The 25,334-nt window shown below is 48.1% G+C and overlaps 1 protein-coding gene across 1 annotated transcript; it reads left to right on the plus strand.

Moving 5' to 3' along the window:
• The first annotated feature begins 730 nt into the window (after window positions 1–730).
• Window positions 731–25,208, plus strand: LOC133342066 (uncharacterized). The gene is made up of 9 exons (XM_061550980.1): window positions 731–984; window positions 9,441–9,568; window positions 10,722–10,866; window positions 12,160–12,365; window positions 13,327–13,469; window positions 15,737–15,890; window positions 18,141–18,246; window positions 20,252–20,336; window positions 21,817–25,208. Exons 2-9 carry the CDS (start codon window positions 9,475–9,477, stop codon window positions 23,383–23,385), a joined length of 2,502 nt encoding a protein of 833 aa, XP_061406964.1. The 5' UTR covers window positions 731–984; window positions 9,441–9,474; the 3' UTR covers window positions 23,386–25,208.
• Window positions 25,209–25,334: the final 126 nt, after the last annotated feature.

Raw genomic sequence — 25,334 nt, forward strand, 5'->3', positions numbered from 1 at the left:
CACCCACACTCACTCACTCACCCACACTCACTCACCCACGCACCCACACTCACCCACGCACCCACACTCACCCACGCACCCACACTCACTCAACCACGCACACTCACCCACAAATATCAAAGACAAAGATCCCCCGTATAGCCTTAACAGATTGTAGGGGCAAGTGCTGTTAGCGAGCACCTATAAACGCCGGCACGGCACACGAGGGGGTGGGTGGTCAACACCACGCCCGGCCGCCTTTGTCTCCCTAGCAGCGATGTTTAAACATCGCACCAGGTACTCATTTGAGGCTGAGTCGACCTAGGGGAGGCCCAAGACCGGTTCAGATAATCGTCACTGATGTTTGGCTTGAGCGGGAATCGAACTCTGGTCGCCGGGTTCGTAGCGCAGCGCGCTAACCGCTACACCACCGCTCCCCACTCACGCACACTCACTCACCCACGCACTCCCACACTCACTCACCCACCCACCCACTCACCCACACTCACGCACCCACACTCACTCACCCACGCATACTCACTCACGCACACTCACTCACTCACCCACGCCCGCTCGCTCACTCACCACACTCACGCATACTCACTCACTCACCCACACTTACCCACACTCACCCACACTCACTCACCCACACTCACTCACCCACCCACTCACCCTCCACTCACCCACACAACCTTAAACATCTCTCACCGTGGCCCAATGCGCGTCTGGCCGGAGGCGCGCAAACAGGGCGGGGATTTCCGTCCGCGTCACTTCGCAGAAGACCTTCCCCGTAACCCGCTCGGCTCCGCGCGACTCCAAAAGTAAAGACAGAGAGAGAGATAAACCCCCACGCCGGTTGTTTGGTTGTTTTTGTGTCGTTGCTGCTCGTTTCTTCATCGGTTCCCACACGAACACCACCGCCAGCCCGACAACGACAACCCGGACCCATGCGCGCCCTCCGTCCGCCGCTCGTGGCTTCACGAGCATCTGCCGGAGCTCGAGAGGGTGAGTGGAATTAAAGGGCACGACACGCACGCACGCACGTGCTCATCGTCGGCTCGAACAACACGAAACAAAAACACGCGCTCTTGCGCGCGCGCGCGCGTGTTGCCCCGCAGTCCGTTACAACAACCGGTTCACACGAGTCGGGAAACCGGTAACCGTTTCGGGTGGCATTTCAGGGACGAGAGCGCACAAGCGGCACGGCGGTTGTGCGAATTTGATTTGGGGGCGTTTCGTTTTTGTGAATTGTGCGCCATCAAATATGTTGAAGACGGATAGTGTCGATTGACATTATTCCACGCGGTTGAGTTAAGTTATTCTGCACAGATGTGTTGCGTTAAATTGTCTCACACGGATGTGTTGTTGATTGAAAGTATATCACGAGCTGCGCGTCGAGCGAAATTATCTCATACAGCTATGCGGAGTTTTTCTAGCTCATATAGGTGTGTAGAGTTAAACTATCTCATACAGACGTGTGATTGCAAACACTATACAATATCTGTAGACTACGATCCACATATATATTGTTGTACAGTATTGAGAAGCGGTGGTTACGAGTAACGCAAGCTAAGTGGAACTATAAAGTGAAAACCACATCAGTTGGCGATGGGAGTTTTTGCTGTAGTTGTACATTATTTACATTTAAGTTGTAAAAGTTTTTTTCCATCAGCAAAAAAAAATCCCTTTTAGAATTAGTACGCTCTTACAATCACGCAATTGTGATTCACGGCTCTTTAATTCAATCTACCGCTGACCGCTCTTTGCGCGGTGAAGGCCCATTACCCAAAACGTCGGCTAACATTTATTCTAGGCAGTGTCGTATCGACGCTTGCTTTGAGTTTCGTTTTTGCTGTACCTGTTGGGATAAATGCCTGTTACTGACTGTACAGATTGGTCCAAATGTCTTGTGACCCCCCCCCCCCCCCAATTAACCAATTAATAATTGATGCCCAACTTTTTTATTTTTACATATTCATTTCTGTTTTAAATAAATAAATGCCGTTTTTTGAGAATTAAATGTGGGGGGAAGGGAGGGGGTCACAAGACATCTGTACCACCCTGTACATGCCTTTGTTGGGTAGGGTTTGTTTGAGCCATACTTCACCACGTTGGTCACACAGAGGGATGGTGAAGAGATGGATAAGGGGGAGGCCCGATTGGGCACCGGCCCACTTCGCACTCCTATCGTGTTTTTTTATTGTTTGTTTGTAACTTTCCGTGAGAAAAGAGCTTCATAGCTCATCGGATTCCTCCAATATCAATAAGTGTTCTGATTCCGGTACATCACTTCGCCACTGACGTTAGCCGTGGCCCACGGCGAACAGAACCGGCGCCTCGAGTTTCGATTTTGAACGGAGGAGACAGCCGATGAGTTAAATTTCGATTTAAAGCTTTCGTGACTGCAGGGATTCATCTTCTTGGTTCTTTCGGTAAAGTCACGTAGAAGGGAAATTAATTTTTTTAAATTATGTTTTATTTTTATTATTTTATTATTTCCCTTCTACGTGACTTTACCGAAAGAACCAAGAAGATGAAGCCGATGAGTTGTTTTGTTGTATGGATCCCACCATTTCGGTGGCTGTGGAAATCGAACCGATGACCATCAGTAACTCCACAGTTCTCCCTCCGTGCACATTGTCACGGAGACGATTCACGTTCAAGCCACGAGAACAACGCGAACCACAGCGGCAATTGCGCCGTACACTCAAGACACACGCTCTAATAACTCTTACACAGGTAGTACACTCTAATACTCATACACACAGACACACGCTCTAACAACTCTTGCACAGGTAGTACACTCTAATACTCATACACACAGACACACGCACTAACAACTATTACACAGGTACACTCTAATACCCATACACACAGACACACGCTCTAACTCTTACACAGGTAGTACACTCTAATACTCATACACACAGACACACGCTCTCACAACGTTTACACAGTACACTCTAATACTCATACACACAGACACACGCTCTCACAACTCTTACACAGTTAGTACACTCTAATACTCATACACACAGACACACGCTCTAACAAGTCTTACACAGTTAGTACACTCTAATACTCATACACACAGACACACGCTCTAACAAGTCTTACACAGGTACACTCTAATACTCATACACACAGACACACGCTCTAACAACTCTTACACAGATACACTCTAATACTCATACACACAGACACACGCTCTAACAACTCTTACACAGTTAGTACACTCTAATACTCATACACACAGACACACGCTCTTACAACTCTTACACAGTTAGTACACTCTAATACTCATACACACAGACACACGCTCTAACAAGTCTTACACAGTTAGTACACTCTAATACTCATACACACAGAACACACGCGCACACTTGTTCCACTCATACTTCGAGTGCTCGTACAAAGACAAAGATCCCCCGTGTATCCTGTACCAGGCTGTTGGGGCAAGTGTTCTTTGCGAGCACCTGTGAAGGCCGGCTACGGCGCACGTGGGAGGGGGTGGCCAGCACCACGCCCGGCCACCTCATGTCAGAGGTCGAAAACGGGTTTTGATTTCTTACCCGTACCCGTACCCGACCGCACCAGGGTCGAAAACGGGTACCCGTACCCTACCCGATACCCGGCTACCCGTACCCGGCCGGGTATCGGGTAGGGTATCGGGTACCCGATTGCGACCTCTGGGATGAAGCCATGTTGCAGGCGCGGGTGGGTTCATTCTAGGATCTTGAATTGTGAGAAGAGACAAGACGTTGGGAAATGAGTGACAAACAGTTACTCGCCAGTGACTCACGGTCTACCCGTACCCGGCCGCACCAGAGTCGCAAACGGGTACCCGTATTCGGGTAGCCGAGTATCGGATAGGGTACGGGTATCGGGTATCCGGTTGCGACCTCTGCCTCGTGTGTGGTGCTGGCCGCGTTAGAGGCAGCAGACAGGCATCGCACTGGGGAAGAGAGAGAGACACACACCCGAGATGTTTCCGAGAAACCAGTGAGTTGCTTCTGCGCTGCTGTCATTAAGGGGAATTTCCCAGCCTTTCGTTGCGTGTTCCAGTAAAGCCCTATTCAAGCCACCGCCCCCCCAGGCCACCCAACACCACAAATCATACGAACACGCACGCCATAGTATTACTCATGTAGTACTGGGCTCATACAAATATCCCCCCTATAGCCTTAACAATCTGTTGTGGGCAGCTATGAAGGCCAGAAGCACTGTCTCCCCGGTGGCGACGTTTAAACACGGCACCGGGTGCTCGTTTTGAGGCCGAGTCGACCTAGGGGAAGCCCAGGACCAGGTGTTTGGTGTCGAACTCGAGTGGCCGGGTTCGTAGCGCACACAAAGCCACATACAGTCACTCTCTAGCACTCAGTCACACACACACAGAACTCGTATTAAGTACTCAGACACACGCTCTAACAACTCTTACACAGTTAGTACACTCTAATACTCATACACACAGACAAACGCTCTAACAAGTCTTACACAGTTAGTACACTCTAATACTCATACACACAGACAAACGCTCTCACAACTCTTACACAGTTAGTACACTCTAATACTCATACACACAGACACACGCTCTCACAACTTTTACACAGTACACTCTAATACTCATACACACAGACAAACGCTCTAACAAGTCTTACACAGTTAGTACACTCTAATACTCATACACACAGACACACGCTCTCACGACTCTTACACATGTCCACTCTAATACTCATACACACAGACACGCTCTCACAACTCTTACACAGTTAGTACACTCTAATACTCATACACACAGACACACGCTCTAACAAGTCTTACACATGTCCACTCTAATACTCATACACATAGACACGCTCTCACAACTCTTACACAGTTAGTACACTCTAATACTCATACACACAGACACACGCTCTAACAAGTCTTACACATGTCCACTCTAATACTCATACAAACAGACACACGCTCTAACAACTCTTACACAGTTAGTACACTCTAATACTCATACACACAGACACACGCTCTAACAAGTCTTACACAGTTAGTACACTCTAATACTCATACACACAGACACACGCTCTAACCTGTACACGCACACTCGAGTGCTCATTCATACAAACAAACATTCACACACACAAACCACTCGAACTTAGCACGCAGTCTTTCTTCGTACGGCAGCAGGGACAAGCAAAACATGTTTGCAACGTTTCACACTTGAGTTGTTAAGCTTCTAAAACTCGCACAGAGCTACAGTCAATGACTCACGCACCACACACTTACTCATTCACACTCAACGTTTTTCCGATTACCGGGTAAATTATTTTTTTAAAGCTCATCTTCCATGTCGATATAAAAAAAAATTCTAAATGATCGTCTATAGAACGTCTTCTTTCGCCATTTCAACTCAACGCGATTGTGTATTCGTTCACGCCGGGGGTGAAAAAAAAATCCCTTACTGGCCAGAGGACAGTTTCGGTTGCCGTATGTGTTGAGAGCGATTTCCTGAAACAACACGTTCATCTTAGGACCCTTCCCTGAGCCCGGCCCTGTTGTATACCGGTACAGGTTAAACAAGGTCGTGGGAAGACCCACATTTAGTCGAACAGACTATGCAATGTCACGGACTTTATCATCGCATTCTATTCGTACGCCAATGTTGAGGGCTGCCAGCCACAAGAGCGCTTGGGGAGAAATGTATCGTGCAGTTATTCTGCAACTTGAAACACTACCTATGAGATCTTCACTCAAAACTGCTCTAGAGGAGTTGTACACCCCTAGCTGCCACTGCAATTTAGTGGCCTAAAATACAATGTTTCGCTCCGGATGATCGCTGCAAAGTATGATCTGTGTTTTGATTTAGTGTGCTGATCTTAAAGGTGCATTGAAAAATGTTGATACTCCGATTGATGCTCCTGCTGTTGTGGAGTGACTCATGCAGCCAGCTATGGCTGCAGAGTTTGGTGGTACATGTTGTTTACGTCGTTTATTGTAAAAATTCGGTCACAGTTCCTATGATCACTGTTTCATTGCTTTTATGGCTTTATTTTGGTGATTTTTTTATACGTTTTTTTGGTTTGGCCATGTTTGTTGTAGTACAGAGTTAGACTGATGGCCTTAATTTAAGTTGTCTTGTGGTTGTTGTTGTTTGACTTGCATCCCACTGGGATTTTTGCACACAGCGTTAGTGTACGGAGCTTTTTCTGCAATATTTTGCTGTCTTTTCTTGGATTTTCTGTTTGCACTCAGTCACATATTCACTTTAAGATGTTTTTTGTTCATGTTTTTTGTTTGTTGCGGTTACACCCGATTCAAGAGCCGAATGGCTCACAGGGCTACACCTAGTACATGAACTTGAACTATTCCATTGCTCCGTTGAAGGGGCCCATGGCCACATCGGCCCACGATATGGTCCATTAGTTTGGGTTGCACGGCCACACTCGGACTACGGGCAGATAACCCCGTAGGTGTCCCCGACTGCACGTTTCTTAGCTGTCATCAACACCCAATGCGGGTGGAGCCGTGTTCTTGTACAGGGAAATTGAGTTTGCAGGTCGACACGGCGAACAGCCGTTTTAATACGGGCACAGAGTTTTGTGATTGTTTGTCAATATGTTTTGTGTTTTTCCCTTGTGATGGGACTTCGTAGCGCGAACGTTGAGATTCGTAAGGGACACGGGGTCATCAATAAGGCCTGAATTGGGTCTGTAATAAGTTAGTGCACTGACAAGGGGTTGATAGGTGTGTTAAAGTCTTCCATAGACTCCAACGTTAAATTATCTCATAGACTCCAATGTTCAAGTCTCTCAGATTCCAATGTTAAAATCTCCCATATACTCCAATCTTAAAGTCTCCCATAGACTCCAATTTTTTATTCTCCCATAGACTCCAATCTTAAAGTCTCCCGTAGACTCCAATTTTTTATTCTCCCATAGACTCCAATCTTAAATTCTCCCGTAGATTCCAATTTTGTATTCTCCCATAGACTCCAATCTTAAAGTCTCTCATAGACTCCAATGTTGAGGTTTATAAGGGGCACGGGGTGACCAATAAGCTCTGAATTGGTCTATAATAAGGTAGGGCACTGACAAGGGGTTGACAGGGATGCATCCTGTAGGTACGTTACATCATTTACAGGTAAAAGGTACGGACTGCAAATCCCGGAGTTTAGCCATAGAGAGCATGGGTTGACAACCTCTCAAAGAAGAAGAATAAGAAGAGACATTTTTCATCTGTTTTTGTCTTTGACCAAAATAATTTGAGAACCGCATCACACGCACAACTTATTGTCCACAAACAGCAGCAGCAACAGATATACAGCAAGACAACAACAACAACACAGAGTCTGACTTAATAAACAAAATAGGTGATGGAATAAACCGCGTCTGTTTAGTGTATAATCCTCCATTGATTAATCTTTAACAATGCAGTTTGTACATTTCGTTTTCACCAAGGCATTCCATAGTGATCCCATTCCCTGCCATATTTAATCAATTATCTTTACACTAATTCTAGATTTGAAGCTTTCGTGACTGCAAGGATTCATACTCTTAGTATCTTTACACTAAATTAAGTTTAAGATAAGAGTAAAAAAAAAACACAACGGCTGACGTTCATAAAAGTTGAAGGCGGTATAGTACTATAGTAATAAGCAAAGTGCAGAATATCTTAACCGGAATTGATATCTTGAAAGCATTTAGCGCGGGGCCCTTGAAAGTGCGGGGCCCGTAGCTATGTAGTATATGTAGTAGTAGTAGCTACATCATATGTAGTAGCTACTACATATGTAGTAGCTACTACACATGATGTAGCTACTTTTGCTCTCTATGTGCCTATGTGTGTTCTCTCTCTATGTATCTCTGTGATATCTGTCTCCTTAAATGTCTGTCTATAGTTTTCTGGTTAGATTTGTGTTGCTATTTCATTTGTACCTGATGATGATTGCTTGTGTTGCAATCGAAACGTCGTATGCTATTATTTAATTTATTATTTTATCTTCATACGTGACTTTACCGAAAGAACCAAAGAGTAATTCCTGCAGTAACGAAAGCTCCAAATTAAGATAGCTACTACATATGTAGTAGTAGCTACTATGTGTAGTAGTAGTAGCTACTACTACATATGTAGTAGTAGCTACTATGTGTAGTAGTAGTAGCTACTACTACATATGTAGTAGTAGCTACTACTACATATGTAGTAGTAGCTACTACATATGTAGTAGTAGTAGCTACTACTACTACATATGTAGTAGCTGCTACTACACATGCGGCTACTTTTGCTACGAGGAGAATCCGGCACTGCAAGAGCCGCAATGCAACGTGGTAACGAGACGGTCGTGGACTTCGATAAGTAGCGTCACGAAGCGGTCCTTTAAAGAGCCACCGCGTGCGCCTCTCCGGAGCCGCAGGTTGTCAACCGCTGGACGATGAGCTGCATCTGATGAGTGGCATGATCAGGACCAGATTATGTTTGATACGGGGGAGGGAGGAGGGCACGGGGCTGTTTACATCTTTGAGAGGGGCTCCTCTTTGCATGTTCATTTCCTTCCCTTCGGGGCCGTCCATAAACGACGTCACGCGCCTGGGGGGGGGAGGTCAGACATTGGCATTCAGCTCCCGAACACATTTGCCATCGTGCGTACGAATTGAATGCGACGGTAAAGTCCGTGACATTGCATAGTAGCTTGACTAAATGTGTTTTTTTCAAATTTACCCTTTTTCGTGATGTCATCACAACATTTATTTTTTATTTGAAGCGTTTGTGACTGCAGGAAATCATACTCTATTTTTTTTTTACCATTTTCGCCTTTAATCGGTTTAACAACCTCCGCAAAACACGTGTCAGCAATGGTGCTGACACGAGCAAGGGCAGCGTTTGACGAATTAATTCGTAGATTTGTCAATGAAATGCTTTTAAAAGAGATTGTGATCAGAGAAATGAGCATGCACAGTGTGGGTTGATACATTACGCACATGAATGGTCTCATGGAAATGAGTCAAGCTGTATATACATTTGCAATCTACTCCTAATCTTCTCAGTTTTTTTTGGCATGGGTATAAGAGGCCACACATATCAGGGAATATTTTAACATGCGTAAGAGCAACATGTGACGTAACTTCACGTGACTGATTTGATAATGTTGAAGTTCTGTGCAAAACTAGCTACTACTGGCCAAGACTAATTAGAGAATCTATCGAAATTTAAGGAAATAACAATTATTTGAACAGTTCGGATAGCTACCGATTTAGTGCTGTGTGGAAGCGAATAATCAAATAATACATTGTTTAAATGCATGCTTATACAGGCCACTATACTTCATTAGGAACTACCGTTGGTAGGGCTATTTTAATAAACACAATAGACAGGAAGGACAAGTTCAAAGGGCTCGCATAATGCACATGCATCATGTACGTTGCCTCAGTAATCCGCCCCCCCATCCCCGCTTACCGTTCCTTTATTCACAGGTTTTTGAGAAAGTGCCCTTGCCGGGTGGCCGTAATGAGGGGAGCAGGTGACCTCCTCCTCCTCTTCCTCCTCGTCGTGGTTCTGGAGTCCCAAGTGACCCTGCATGCCCTGTCCACGTCGGCAACGGGTAAGTCCACCGACTTGACCACCTTTACTCGGAGGACATTCAAATTGGTCGCTTTGCCTTTGAACGACACCACTCTATATTTAAAGCTTTCGCGACTGCAGGGATTCATCTTCTTGGTTCTTTCGGTAAAGTCACGTAGATAGGTTCAAATGAGTAAAAATGTATTTGAAGAATTTTAATGGTTCTTTCGGTAAAGTCACGTAGAAGGGAAATACAAAATTCTAAAAAATACAACTATTAAATTCTCACGACGTTTCGATTGCAACACACGCAATCATCAGGTGTGAAAACCACAGCAAGAAAATTTGAAGATGTTTTGGCATAGTTTTTTTGTTTATTTTATTTTTATTAATTTGAACCTATCTATGTGACTTTACCGAAAGACCCAAATAATGTTCGTTTTTATCGTAACAGCAATAAATATGTCAAAAAAGGTGGCAATTACAATTTTCTTACTTTTGTCATAATACAATTTATTTATTTTCTACTAGGCCTTTGTCAAGCTACTGCCGTTTGCAGGCCTCTTCCACACCCAGTTGGTAATGTTGGTTGTTTGGTTGAGGGGCGAGACCCAGGATCGGTTCACATATCATTCGCTACTGATGTTGTCTCTGCCCAGAAATCAAACTCAGGTCACCTTGGCTCTATGGTGCAGTCTGCTAAGCACCACCACCCCCACCCCCCTCCTCCTAGAAATATATTACGTGCAAATGTTCGACTGCATATTCCGATTCCTGCTACAGTTTTAACGTAACATTTTGCACTTCGATCTCCCAGTCATGAGGCACGCGTATGCTCTTTTGGCGGAACGGTGGTGCAGTGGTTAGCGCGCAGCGCTACGAAGCCACACACCTGAGTTAGATTCACGGCCACGGCTAACACGGGTGGACGAATGATATCAAAACCGGTGCCGGGTCTTTCCTTACCTCGGTTGATTCAGTCCTCAATGTAGTATCTGGTGCAGTGTGTATAAAACAAAAGCGCCGGGGGAGACGGTGCAGCTGGCGGCGTGGTTTGTCGGCCACGCCACCGCCCTGGTGTTGTGCTGCTCGTAAACAGAACGAGCCTCAAACCAGCCCGTTGACGGCTACGTGGGGAGCGAGATAGACGTGGGAATCTGTCTCGTGCGCCGTTGTCGTTGTGTGACCTGCAGGCCACGATGGCGTGCACGCAACGCGCGTGTCGTGTTCGTCTGAAAATGTCAACTTGACCTGGGATGCCCGGTGCACGTGGACACCGGGCCGTGACGCCAAAGCATTGAACGTCACGTACAGAGTCTCCTTTTTAGACCATCGAAGGTAAAAAGGAAGTGCATTTCATTATAATGTGCGCCCCCTGCATTCATGAATTTCACCATTTGAAATTGTGGTGATCTTTCGATTTAAAGCTTTCGTGACTGCAGGGATTCATCTTCTTGGTTCTTTCGGTAAATTCACGGAGAAGGGAAGTAATAAAATAATAAAATAAAACATAATAAAACAATTCTCACGACGTTTCGGCCACAACGCAAGCAGCCGTCCTCAGGTGAAGACCAGGTCTGCCGGGGGAGACAGCATCTGAATGACAGACCTGGTCTTCACCTGAGGACGGCTGCTTGCGTTGTGGCCGAAACGTCGTGAGAATTGTTTTATGATGTTTTATTTTTATTATTTTATTACTCCCCTTCTACGTGACTTTACCGAAAGAACCAAGAAATTGTGGTGATCGTGTCAGCATTTTGCTCCCACTGGTGTTCCAATCTGTTACGTGGAAATCAACGTGAAATTGGCAATCTGCTGACCTCTCTTTGACTACGTTGAAATGCTGACTTCGACCTTTTCCCCAAAACCTTGCACATCATGAGCTTTCAATTGACTCCTCATCCATTGAAATCGGTAGAACAGACTAAGAGGAGTTATCTCGATAAAGATGCACGCCTGAGATCGATACATAACCAATAGATGCAGATTATCCGCATGCGGTTTATCCGATTCGCGGACAAAACCGCACACCTGACATTTTGACATAAATTCATAACTCATGGATTTACACTTCAGCTCAAATTCATAATCTAAAAACAGCTATACATTGTTTTTCTTGGAAATGTTTATTGCAAGTCGCGTGCTTAAACAGAACAAATCTATGCTCTGGTAAATCCGAAATCCACGTGATTGCTCTACAGTACAGTAGTTGCATATCTCTACAACGGTGGGCGGAGTTTGATTGATGTTGATTGGCGTGGCTCTGCTGTCATCCACTTAGTGGATCGAGTCTTCTGGGCGGGCCCAGGAAAGTGTCATCACTGAGCGCGCGCATCGATTGGTCGACCGTTAGTATTTGTTCATTAACAAACTCAAATTTCTCAACGTAGTGGTTTTTGGCATAGAGATCCGCATAAAATGGATTTTTTTTATTATCCACGATTTTGAATTATCCTTGGCCATTCCTCCCTGCCATCATAACGGATAATCGAGAATCTACTGTACATTAAATTAGAGTGTCATTTCCATACTGGAATATCGCAGTTTTACAGTCATACGTGAATACGACGTTATTGAGGAAGTATGCTCGCACGTTCTCGTTTATTCCGCTCACCCCTTCCGTCCTATAAGGAAAGCGATCCTGTCATGCAAGTGCGAAGATGATGCGTCGTCTGTGGCCGGCGGCAGTAAGGGCTGCTGGGACCACTGCCAAATCAACAACTATATCGGAAGTTCTAGCTCAATAGAATTCGTGAGCGTGGCGCCTTGGAGCCATGGAGTGAGCGAGACGCAGCTGGACGGTGTCAGTGATCACCCCTTCAATCTGTACAGATACAGTGGGTACCCTGCACTCATTTCGTAGCTGATATACGCATCTGTGTACGTATGTTGAACTTCTTTCGCGCCGTACGTAGCCCACCGTGCTAATCGGAAGTGCGCAGGGGGAAGAAGAACTAATCGCGAAAAAACAGTTTTAAATAAATGAGTTTTAAATCGAGATTTAAAAGTGCATAGCTCCAGTGGCTTCCTAATACGTGAAGGAAGAGCGTTCCAGACGGCCGCAGAAGCGCACCCGAAAACGCGCGATGCAGTAACCGGTTTTGTTCGATGGCAGCATAAAAGCCGCTACTGCTGCGAGGATGACCGGATGATCAGTCATCGTATCTGCCTGAAATTTACAATTCTTATGCGTTTGGCGTGTGTTGTCTGGGCTAATTCCTCAATAGCAACACAACTCTATGCCACTCTATGCTAAAGTTAAATTTAGATTTAAAGGTTTCGTGACTGCAGGGATTCGTCTTCTTGGTTCTTTCGGTAAAGTCACGTAGAATGGAAATAATAAAATAATAAAAATAAAACATAATAAAATAATTCTCACGACGTTTCGGCCACAACGCAAGCGGCCGTCATCAGGTGAAGAACAGGTCTGTCGAGAAGACAGAGTCTGAATGAAACACCCCAGGTTTGGAGCATCTATTTAAGCTGGGTTGGAGGGAGAAGAGAGCCTAGACAAAATAATTTGCATATCAAGAGGAATTTAGCATATTTATGGGAAATGTAGATATGCGATTAGTACAACTGCTAAAGTTGTTTGCATCTTTGATCGTCTTAACACGAGTCATAGTCCCTCTCCCCCCACCTGTAATGTCCGGACGCATAGAGAAAGTTCGAACATGTTTTCAGATTTATTTGAAAAGCTTAATAAAGTTTGTCGAACGTTTGGCGAACGATGTTACGTGTGACAGGCTGCGTGTGCATGTCGAGATTTTAATGCGGGAATATTCAATTTCATTGCAGTCATTCCGAGCTCCCCGACTGGATTACGAGTGGAAGAGACCGACAACATGATGTACAGAGTGTCATGGAATGAAAAACATGGGTCTCACGTCGTTCATAATTATGAGGTCAGCTACCAAAAGGCTCCAGACGGAAAGTGGAAGGTAAACAACTACCAGTACTCTTTGGTCTTTTCGGTAAAGTCACGTAGGTGAAAAATAAAAAAAATAGAAATAAATAAAAAATAGAAATAAAAAAATAACGACGTTTCGATTGCAACACAAGCATTCATCATCACAGCAAGGACGTGTTTACTGAAGTGGGAGATAAACCAGGGTTAGGGCAGTTAAATAAGTCAGAGAGGGTGGGGGGCGGGGGGGCGAATGGGGAGAGGAGTGGGAACGCTGCAGGGACGCTGAGAGCACCACGATCACTGCCAAGATCGATGATGGCGTCAAAAGCAAAATAGCCGCACTGCTAAACGCCGAGGATGCAATTAACTCGGTAAAATAGACTATTACCCGGTATATAAGATGAAACAACTATGAACAGTGAAATTGTACTACCAGTACTCTCAATGGTTGTGGCACGATAAACACCTGCTTAATTACCGTCGGTCATCTTCTTGGTTCTTTCGGTCAAGTCACGTAGAAGGGAAATAATAAAATAATGAAAATAAAACATATAAAAATCATTCTCACGACGTTTCGGCCACAACGCAAGCAGCCGTCCTCAGGTGAAGACGCTGTCTCCCCGACAGACCTGGTCTTCACCTGAGGACGGCTGCTTGCGTTGTGGCCGAAACGTCGTGAGAATTATTTTATTATGTTTTATTTTTATTATTTTATTATTTCCCTTCTACGTGACTTTACCGGAAGAACCAAGAAGATGAATCCCTGCAGTCACGAAAGCTTTAAATCGAAATTTACCGTCGGTTACTCAACAATCGATCGGTGGCTTGCTTCTGGTTGGGTGTAAAGTGTGGGCACTCGCACCCCGCGTAATAATGTCCGGTCAACGTAGAAGAGTAGGCCAAACACCCCGCGAGAGAAAGGGATTTTTTAGTTTGTTTGTCTTAGAGCTCCCTGCAGTGGGACAACCCTTGCACCCAGCAGTGCTGCGAGCGAGCGCTTGCAGGGCTGCGCCTTGTGACATTAAACCCTTTGACCCGATTTTGTTTTCATCCGCGGTGTCTCGGCACCGCGGATGTCGCCGTGGGTCACGCGGGACGACGAACGCGGAGACGAATTGAAATCCGTGCAGTCTGAAAGTTTGTTTCGGATTTCTTTGGATTGTTAGCGACATCGATTCCAAGTCGCCCGCGTACGTGATAGGAACAACTGACGATGAACATCGCCCCCCTCCACCCACACCCTCGTCGTACAGGCAGGATAATGTCCACTTGCCAGGGTCGGCGCTGCATATCTCTTGTGCAGGTGTAATAAAAGGACTCAGACACTTCTTGCTGACTCCGTGTCCTTTATTTGGGGTTCGCGTTCTCCTTCCCACACGGCACTCCTCCTGAGACTCTCTCCCTGGCAGCCCCACATCTGCCTTCGCTCCCGTAGCCTTCCACGCTCCTGCAGCTCCGCTGCAGGCTCTTGGTACAGCCCTCTGGCTGCTCCCCCAGCAGCTCCATCTCTGCTCCCTGTTCCTCCGTGCGTGGCTATCTCGCCACCTCCCAATGTCAGCCCTTCGTGGCCTCTATGGCTATCTCGCCATTTCCTACCTCAATCCTCCACTCTCTCTTCCACCCCGCTGGCTGGCGCCGTCATGAGCCCCTCAGCCACCAGGCTGAGGCACGGCGACCACCCAACGTGTTCACCACCCTTCACTCCCCCGACTGACCCAGATAGCTTCCTGTCTCCCCGCTATAACTTCTCCCCCACGTCACCCTGACTCCTCCCTCTCGGATCGTCATATCCGCCCCGCCCATTTACGCCCGCATTACACAGGGATAAGCTGCCATTCGGCGAGTTCCACCCCTAGGGCATACCCCCCCCCCCCAGGGATCCCCTAGCGTTGGTGTACAGTGTTTTTTTTCTGCAATATTTTGCTGTCTTTTCTTGGATTTTCTGTTTGCACTTAGTCACATATTCACTTTAAGATGTTTTTTGTTCATGTTTTTTGTTTGTTGCGGTTGCACCCGATTCAAGAGCCGAATGGCTCACAGGGCTATACCTAATAAATGAACTTGAACTTGAAGTCATGCCCCTATGGTCCTCATCCTCCTAGGAGGGGGGAGGGGGGTCCCCTAGGCGAGATTAATTGTGGCCGTTTTTGCGTCCGGGATCTTTCACAGGGTTGTCGAGAGCGGGGCTCAGGATTGTGCGGGGAGTTGTGTTACGTTACGGGCGCGGTAGAAATGCGGGTCATGCCTACCGTCTATTCATTCAAACGTTATTGCCGCGTCCGTGACTGTTGAATGCAGACGATGCGTGAGACCGACATGGACTACCTGATGTTTAATAATAAACATCTCGGGAGCGGCGGCGACTTCAACTTGCGAGTCCGAGCAGGAATAAGGAACACAACGTTGTACACTGGGCATTGGGGCCCATGGAGTGCAGTGGTCCCGTATCAAGGTGATCTCTTTTTAAATATTTTATATTAAGTTCGCTTGCTTGCTTGCTTACGACCGTGCAAATCTTTCGGTCGTTTTTTAACCCACTTCCCGTGATCCAATCGAGCTGACATTTTCCACACAGACTCGTTGTGCGTGACAATTACACTTGTTAGGACAAAAATATTATATTTAATTACCAATTGCTTAATAGTGCAATGCAATCATCTGACCCATAGGTGGCAGCCATCTCAAGCCAGAGGACAAGAGGACTCTAGCCGCCCCGCATATAAAGGATTTATAGTGAAAAACTTTGTTTTTACGGATTATACTTGTTAATGATCTATATTAAAAACCCATTTCTTTAGAAATAGGTTTTTTGTGTTTAGTTTGTTGTCCTTTCCCCCACTCCACACGCCTCCGATTAGCGCGGTTGGCTACATTTAACGTGAAATATACACTCCCCCCCCGCCTTCACTGAAATATTCCCTTTCAAATGCGTGACGATGAGACGATGCGATGTCAAAGTGTCCTGAGATATCCCTGCATATCGGAAAGCGTTCTATTCAAAACAAAGTGTCATCAATCCGCACTAACCATCGTGGTGAAGTGTGGGCACAGTGCCACCACGATGAGGCCCTCATACAGCAGTGGATTGATAATGGACTGAAAAATGTGTCATTATCGTTAAGTATACTGTGTTATCATAGATGTGGAGGAGTAAACATGGCTTAGTGTGATATTTTGGTATGTAAATTGCAGTGCCACCTTGCCTTGAGGGTCATTGAGAATTTTGGCAAGTTATTATAGACATCGTCACGAACACATTTTTACGAATAATCTGCATAGTAAGCGGCTAATATTATCATGATCACGTTCTGACCCCTTGCCCCTACTGGACATCTGTGAAAAAGAGCTTTATAGCTAATCGGATTCCTCCTGTATAAACACATTCCTGCGGAGGGAGCTGGTAGGAACGTTGGGTTGCTCGGTCAATGGCCAGGGTCAACGGCGGCGTGGTGTATTCCGCAAATATGCCCGACTGTGAGGGCGGGCACAAGCCAGCGTGAGTAGGTTAAACGTTGAGTTTTATAAGGGCACCACGGGGTGACCAGCCCCTCCCCACCCAGCCTCTCCCCACCCTCCCCACCCAGCCTCTCTCCACCCTCCCCACCCAGCCCCTCCCCACCCTCCCCACCCAGCCCCTCCCCACCCTCCCCTCCCCACCCAGCCCCTCCCTCCCCACCCAGCCCCTCCCTGCACGACGGACAGATAGACACAATAATCCCCTGTGGGCTGGTGGAACCAGTGGGTTCCTACCAGTAATATATATTATGATTCGCATTACCATTTAATGGTGACATCACCGTCCACCTTTGCACACTTTGTGCCAAGCATTATTTATGAATGGCATTTTTGTTCGTATGCTCACTGTTATCCTTATTACACATTTACACGCATTCGGGTAAAAACCACTTCACAACATCGCCTCTCTCCCCCGCCGTGAAACAACCGCAGACGACACCCGCCTGTGAAGCACGGCGCCTCACTCGACACTTCTTCTTCTTTAGTGCTGCCTAACGGCGTGTGCCACTTCACGATGATATTGGTCCCGGTCTAGCACGGCGTGTAGAGTTTGTGCTGCTGTTGTTAATTGCAGCCATGTTTTGATGTTACTGAGCCATGTCGTTTTTGGCCGTCCTGGTCGTTTTTTCCCTTCGATTTTTCCTTCCAGGATTTGCTTTAATAGCTGGTATTTGTGGTCGTCTCGGGCAATGTGGCCTAGGTAGTAACACTTCCTGCTAATGATGGTCTTCAGCAGTTGCCTGTCATTGCCCATATCTTGCAGAAATCGACACTGATGGCGCGATAACCAGGGCCGGATGAAGCTAGTGCGGGGCCTGTAGCATATGTTATAAAGGGGCCCTAAATAAGAAAAAAAAAACATAAATATTAAAACACACATTTTTTTACTTGCATAGTAAAGTAATTGTATTTTTTCATTTGCTCTACAGCCAGGTAATATGACAAATCGCTAACCTTAAACACTCAGTCATTCATAAAAGTTGAAGGCAGTATAGTACTATAGTAATAGAGCAAGCGCTGAATCACTGAACCGGAATTGATAGCTTGAAAGCATTTAGCGTGGGTCCCTTGAAAGTGCGGGACCTCGTAGCATATGTACCAACTTTTGCGACGAGGATAATCCGGCACTGGCGATAACCAACGTTCACTCTTTTCGTCTTTTGATTTGTTTGTGGTGTGTGCTCAGTCACGGTTCCTAAAGAAGGCTCGCTGATCGCTTTGGTGATTCCCATCTTCGCCTGCCTCATCGTCTGTGGAGTATTGTCGGTGATGTGTCTCGTTTATCGCAAGAGGTAAGAAGAAGCAGTGGATTTTATCCAAAACTACTGGCGCAGATGCCAAGACTTCCGATTTTTTTGCAAAAAACCCTCGTACCGATTTTCAAATAGAAAATTGTGTCGAGGCATTTCTTTCCCCCAAAGGTTTTATTTCATGAAGCTGTACGATTGCCCTCAATAATAATTAACCTACTGCGTAAACAGGTAGGCTTGGCAAGTGCGCCACAGTGCAGTGGTGCTGTGTCTGACTGAGACTGTTTAATATGAGCCCATAACATTTCATCATGTCCATTTGAATGTGGCTGATGATGACTCTTCAACAAAGTCAGCAAATGCCCTCACGAACAACTTTGCTATGAACAGCACACCCATATAGCTAAATCAGCTCAAGCCTCCCGTAGATCACGTGACGTCTACGTGGCCACCCCCACTCTAAACCCCTCTCCCGCCCACTATCAAAATGAACGCTGTTCCGTACAGCAGCAGCAGAAGTGTAGTAGGTTCAATGAGACTTGGACGACGTAGTCAGAGGCACACTTATTTATTAACCATTTCACTCCATACAGGCCAAGGTATACAACACTCGAAGGGGTATCGGCCCCTTCACCCGTCTAACAGGGAGATCCCACGATCTCTATCCCGGCTAACCTACTCCCAGGTCCTCCACTACAGAGCTAGGGGAGGCTAGCTGATCCAGCTCTGGCCAAGCTGGGATCACGGCACCCTGAGTCACCAGACCGGCTCTTACAAGAACATCGGTTCTGGGCTCTCGGGGCCACGCCACTGGCTTGCCCTGGTCGTCCTTAGAAGGACGGCGATCCAGGGGAGTCCCAGGGCCTATCTAGCCGGTCTTCCTTCTTCACTGGCTTAAGCTAAACACTGAACCCCGAGCCCACCGGTTCACCGCCTTATATAGCAACTCCCCCCCCGAGGGGTGGGGCCGTGGGGGATCACAGCGCCGTTTCAGCGCCCCAGGGCTAAACGATGCGAACGTGGATGTAAGCTTCCTTCCGCGTGCGGGCATAACCACCCCTAGTGTGTTTGTTCGCCCTCCCGTAACACCTCTACAGAAGCACCGATGCCCTGATGCAGCCTCTCCCTCCTCCTCCCTTTGCTCCCGTGTCTCTATTCCTTTCCCATCCTTTCCCTCTCATCCCCCGTTCCTCCTCTTCTTCTCTCTTCTCTCTCTCTCGTTCCTTTCTCTTTTTCCTTGACAATATATTGTTGACTCTACCTCCCCTTCCCGTGGTGTGACATGGGTAACAATTAGCCAGTTAATACCATGTGTTTGGACTTCATTATACCCTTGATCAACCATCAGCAATGCACCCCACACTGAGCAGCGCGGTAAAAAATTGTCCAATTAACCTCCCAAGGCTCATATGGCCCGCATCGGGCAGTGACACAATGACTACGTATGCATTTGCACCTTGCACTGCAGAATAAAGTTTATACTGCGTAAACTACATGTGCAGCACTTGCTTAGCTATATTTCACCAATGTTACGAACAAAATCATTCCAGTGCAAGCACATGACAGTTATTATACGCAGTAAGTGCATTCAGTGGAAAAACTCATTCTGAACCCGCAACATGCTTTGCATTTCAGGATGGCATCACCGTTCTTGCACACGTTCCGCACGTGACCTTGCGATGGTCACCACATAGTAAAGTGCCTGCCACAGAGTCGGCACTCTCCCATTAGCACGGTTACCTGCGTACGGAGCGAAAGAAGTTCAACGTACATTTATACAGGACCGGTTCAGATAATCATCACTGGTGGTGGCTGTGAGCGTGAATCGAACTCGTGTCATCGGATTCGTAGCGCAGCGCGCTATCTGCTGCAGCACTACCGCTCCCCCCACACACACACACACACACGCGTACGCATGCGGGCGCGCGTGTGTGTGTTCTGCGTATATACCGCACACACTATCCAACGCAGATGTCTTACTGCTCGACACGAATCGGGATCCGTCTCTCCCTCCACATCCATCTCAACCATCTGTGTTTATCCACAGGCTGAAGAAGGAGTTTTGGCCGAATATCCCCAACTTCGAACCGTTCATCACGAACATCTTGGAAGGCGACGATCTCCGTTTTCAGGTAACTAGAGCGCACGGCTCATCTTTACTCGTGCCGTCATTTGTCGCGTTTGCTGAATGGCACCCCCTCTCTCTCTCTCTCGAGGATACCCTGGGACGCTTTGGCACTGCCTGCCTGCACTGGCTGTCCCTAGGGCTCGTTGTTATAATAGAGGCACCACGGTGGCAACCTGTTAACTACATTGCCTGCTATGCAGGAGGTCGTGGTACCGTACCCAACGCTGATGCCTGTATATTTGGAGTTTGCGTGTTCTCCCATTGGTTGCGTTAATTTTTCTCCGGGTCCTCCGGTTTTTCCCTCCACATTTAGAATCGACGTGCGTGCAGAGGATTTGGCTGCTATAACTTTCCACGTGATGATGATAAGCCACTTCGTTGAGCTATCGTTCGTGATAGCCAAGTCGCGTCTGAAAAAGAGCTGTGTAGCTCAGTGGGCCTTACCTGGTAAAATAAAATAGTTTTTTTAAATAGTTTACTGTAGTAATGATGTCAACTTGTAACGCGTTGCCACACGGTATTCCAATTCTTGGTTCTTTCGGTAAAGTCACGTCGAAGGGAAAATGTTTTATTATTTCCCTTCTAAGTGACTTTACCGAAAGAACCAAGGATATGAATCCCTGCAGTCACGAAAGCTTTAAATCGAAATTGACACGGTATTCCCTCGCTCTCGAAGAGAGAGAGGGAGGGAGAGCGACTTGGAGGCACGAGGAATCACCGACAAGCGGGGAAGGCAGCAGCCAGGCGGTGAGCCGGCACTACCAACAATTGATTGCCCAAGCTCTACGGTTCTCTACATATTTTCTTTATATTTTGGGCCGATTAATGAGTGTTCGCACGTGGGGGGGAAATCAGAGCACCCGGAGCGAATCCCACGCACGCGAGGGGGCAACGCTCTGTCCGGTGCTGATGGAAACAGGGGTGACGTCAACATTTGCTGTGCCGCCTTCTCCCGGCGTGCCAGCGAACGGTGTCTCGACGCCCACGTGAAGGAGGCAGTTTCGCAGCATCGGTGCGACCCACCAACCCTCTCCCGCCTTCACAGGCGTTCGCCATCAGTTGCTGCATGTGCCACGGCGTTCCGTCTCTCTCTCTCTGCAGCGTTGCCCTGCCCTGACCCCTCTGCCCCTAATCCTCCTTCACGAATGTACAGTCTGGTCCGCATTTCTTGTGACCCACAATTAATTGACCCCCCCTCCCCAAATTTAGTTTCCCCCCTTCGCTTATTGATTTCTGCTTTCACATCCGTTGGTATGTGAAAATATTAAGAAGTTTTTGAGAACTAAACGGGGGTCACAACACATCTGGACCACCCTGTACTTTGCTCCGATTGCATGTCGATGCCGTGAACGTTGGCGCTGTCGTTGCGACGTCTCACGACCTTCAGCCGGGCTTGGCCATCGCTTTTATTTAACGGCGTCTGAGCGGCGGTGAGAGCGGTTCGCCATTGTGATTCCTGCAACTCTCTCTCTCTCATCCCGTAGCTCTTCCAGCAGAAGAAGCCTCAAGGCTGGATCGTTGAAGACCAGGCCCCAAGTAAAGTGGAAGTGGTCTCGGAGGTGGAAGTGAACGGTGTGGAGAAGCTGTTCGGCCTCCCGGTACCTCTGCCTCACCACCTCAGTCATCTCCAACATATGCAAGTCCGATACAGCAGCATCGCGCGCCCTAAAAAGACACTGCCGCTCTTCACCATCGTGCCACCAGGGCACCGGCCCTTGCCAGCGGCCTCACGCGAATCAAACTACGCCGGCGGCGACACCGAAGACGACGACGACGCGACGCCTTACTTTGGCCGCGCCGACGACAAGCTCCCGTTCCTCGACGGCACGCGGGCGGCGCCGTCTAGGGCCGCCGTCCTGGCCGCGCGGGGGAACGCTCTGCCGCAGGGGCTTCTGCCGCGGAACGTAGGCCGAGCGCAAGCCTACGACAGGCTCAGGGACGGAGGGGGCTCGCGAGGAGGAGGAGGAGGAGGCTACTCCGTGAGCGGCGCGAGTGGCCCCGACGACTACGTCTCCCCCTCGGCGCTTTGGAGGGAAGACGTTCGGCCGATCCTCGGCTTCGGCGAGGCGGGCGCTGCCGGCCTCGTCGTCTCGATAAGCGCGGCTGCGTCGTCTGAAATGGCAACCGGCGTGCAGGGTAACGGCGCAAACGGCGGGTTAAAATACGTGACCTTGATTCACAACCTGATGCCCTTGAGTAGCGACGGACAGCTTGATCGCCGCTCTGGCTGCGGGGAATTTGAAGAGCGGCTTTCATTGGCTGATTACTGCAGGGAAGCTTTCCTGTCCGGCCCAGAATGCAAAATGACTAACTCTGGCGGTGAGCATTGCCAAAGCGTCAAGGATCACATTGCGGCTGAAATGACGTCAAATTATCACGAGCGGCAAAGGTTGGAACCGCTTGAACAGGTGGCCAGCAGCGGACGGGTTGAATCGTGCGCCTTCAATTACGGCGTCGAAATGCACAACGGGTACGTTTCGGAGGCGGCAGCGTTTGACGGCGCCTCGGGAATCGTCGTGCGCGCGGGCGACGCCCCGCAGTACATCCGCATGGAGACGGTGCCACGGCTCGCCGAAGGCAACGAAACGGAGCAGATCGCGCCCGGACGCGTGCACGGCGGCGTCGAGGAGTTCGCCGGAGGTCGCCCGGCGCTCGCCGCCGCCGAAAACCCCAAGGGCCTCGCCGCGTCGGGGGAGTTCGGCGCCGGCTCCGCGCTGCTCCCTCTGGGCGGCTCATTTGCCGCCTCGTTGACTCGGCTCGCCTGCCCCGCGGCGAGTGCGGCGACCGCGGCGCCGCCGCCGCCGCAGCCGCCCTCGGCGATCGCCGTCCAGTTGTACGCCGACGCGGTGGCGATGCAGAGCTACACGAGCGTGCTGGTGGCGGAGTATCCCGCCGCTCACTGCCTTCCGTTGAGGCGTACGGAACAGGCGACGGGCGATTGGGTACCAGGGCACCTCCAGCAGGCTCTGTGCGGCGTCGTCGCGTGTTCGAGCGCGCTCCCTCTGGCTCGCGCAGGAGCTGTTTCCACGTGTGGCTACGTCACGCTGCCGTGACTGACGCGACGATGTTTTTTTACCGGCCCATTTAGCCGCTGCGCTCAGGAAGCTTGCCTGTGGAATATTGCAATGGAGGGGAATGGCACGCCGAAATAAAGGCATCGATATAAAACATCGACATGAAGAAAATGTATAAGACCAAAAACAATGATGTCTTTTGTTTCGGCGTATTTTTTTTTCTACGTCAAATATTTACAGCGAAGAGGAGTGTCTACAATTAATACCTGAGACGGAATAGCCCAGCCGGACTGCTCATTGTCGAAGCTTCTGGGACAGACGATGGGCGAGCGGGCACCGAGACCTTGACCGCAAGCCCTGGGCGGTGCCAGTCGCCGATTCAACTGGCCCAGGTCACTCGTGCAAATAAGACCCTGCTGGTGGCTCGAGTTCTCACCTGGCTACATGGCGAGATGTTAGCTACCTCGCCTGGTATACAAGAGGTCGTGGATTCGATCCCGACCCTGACACCAGTATATTTGGAGATTGCGTGTCTCTCTCTCTTCCCGTGGTCGTCTGGATTTTCCTCCGGATCCTCCGGGTTTTCCCTCCGTATTTAGAATCAGCATCACGCGTTGAGAGTATTTGGCCCCTAGAAATTTCCACGCGATAAGCCACTTCGTTGAACTATCATTTGTGGCCAGGTCACTTCTGAAAAAGAGCTAAGTGGGTCTTGCCTGGTAAAATGAAAAAAGTTTAGTTTACATGAACTGTGGCGTATATTGCTTCTGTTCATGGCTATGTCCCATTGCCTAAAATTATTTAATTCGCATAGCCCTTTATCCAGTGCTGGATAAAGGCTAATCCTGGCCAATTCTGTCACGGGGTTGTGTGGTAAATCACAACGGTCGTCAGTGCGAGTATTTGGTGACCAGGGGCCTGCCCAGGAATGATTTAGATATTGACTTGCTGCTGCTGCAGGTGATAGCCGTGGCCGGAAAACCAACTAAAGTTGTTTGTTCGGTTCCTAGTGCAGTGCACTGCAGAAGGTAATGTAAACTTTAAATAAGCATGCTCAGGCAGCACGAATGTGGACACATTTGCTCGTGGGAATATTGCAACTAAATATTACGCATCGCATTGCATCTTACGTTCTGTACCAAACTGCAAAAATGACATTAATATATTTTATTGTGAATAACATTGTTGTTCTGTATGAGTGTCTTCTGTTAACACCACATCACGCCATTGATAAGGTTTGCGTTTTAGACTGAAAACACATTCCTGCGGAGGGAACTGGTAGGAACGTTGGGTTGCTCGGTCAATGGCCAGGGTCAACGGCGGCGTGGTGCATTCCTCAAATATGGCCGACTGTGAGGGTGGGCACAAGCCGGCGTGAGTAGGTTAAACGTTGAATTTTATAAGGGCACCACCCGGTGACCAGCCCTTCCCCACCCAGCCCCACCCCTCCCACCCCCCACCCAGCCCCACCCTCCCCACCTAGCCCCTCCCCACCCTCCCCACCCTCCCCTCTCCACCCAGCCCACCCCTCCCATTTTTGGATGCACGACGGACGGACGGACACAATAAGCCCCTGTGGGCTGGTGTAACCAGGAGGTTCCTACCAGTATAAGCAGAAAAAATATTTTTTTAAAAGGTCTTATAACTGTTTAACAGCTCTCTGTGTCTATAAACACATCATTGAATACTGCACTGCATGTCTGTGTCCAAATATATTTTTTACTTTTTAACATTCCAGTAATCGGTGCTTGACTGTTGTATATGTAGTCCTGTATTTAAATTTTGCATGATGTTATTCTATGAATAAATAACAGATTTGCAGTGCGAAACAAGAGTGAATGGTGTACAATCCACGAACATATTTCTATTTGCTGTACAGTCAAAACAACAATAAGAGATGCAACAAGACTTGATATTTTGTCATTTTATTTGCACATTTCCTCCAAAGTCACAATATTTACAACAATAAAATTATTGTTGTAAAAATA

The sequence above is a fragment of the Lethenteron reissneri genome, chromosome 13 (assembly GCF_015708825.2).
Source record: "Lethenteron reissneri isolate LAM-NWPU_2019-01 chromosome 13, ASM1570882v1, whole genome shotgun sequence".
Classification (NCBI taxonomy): Eukaryota; Metazoa; Chordata; class Hyperoartia; order Petromyzontiformes; family Petromyzontidae; genus Lethenteron; species Lethenteron reissneri.

Coding starts and splice junctions, on each gene's coding strand:
- LOC133342066 (XM_061550980.1), top strand. CDS start 9,475: ATGAGGGGAGCAGGTGACCTCCTCCTCCTCTTCCTCCTCGTCGTGGTT. Junction 13,470..15,736: donor CTCCAGACGGAAAGTGGAAG/GTAAACAACTAC, acceptor TGTTGAATGCAG/ACGATGCGTGAGACCGACAT. Junction 18,247..20,251: donor TGTCTCGTTTATCGCAAGAG/GTAAGAAGAAGC, acceptor GTTTATCCACAG/GCTGAAGAAGGAGTTTTGGC.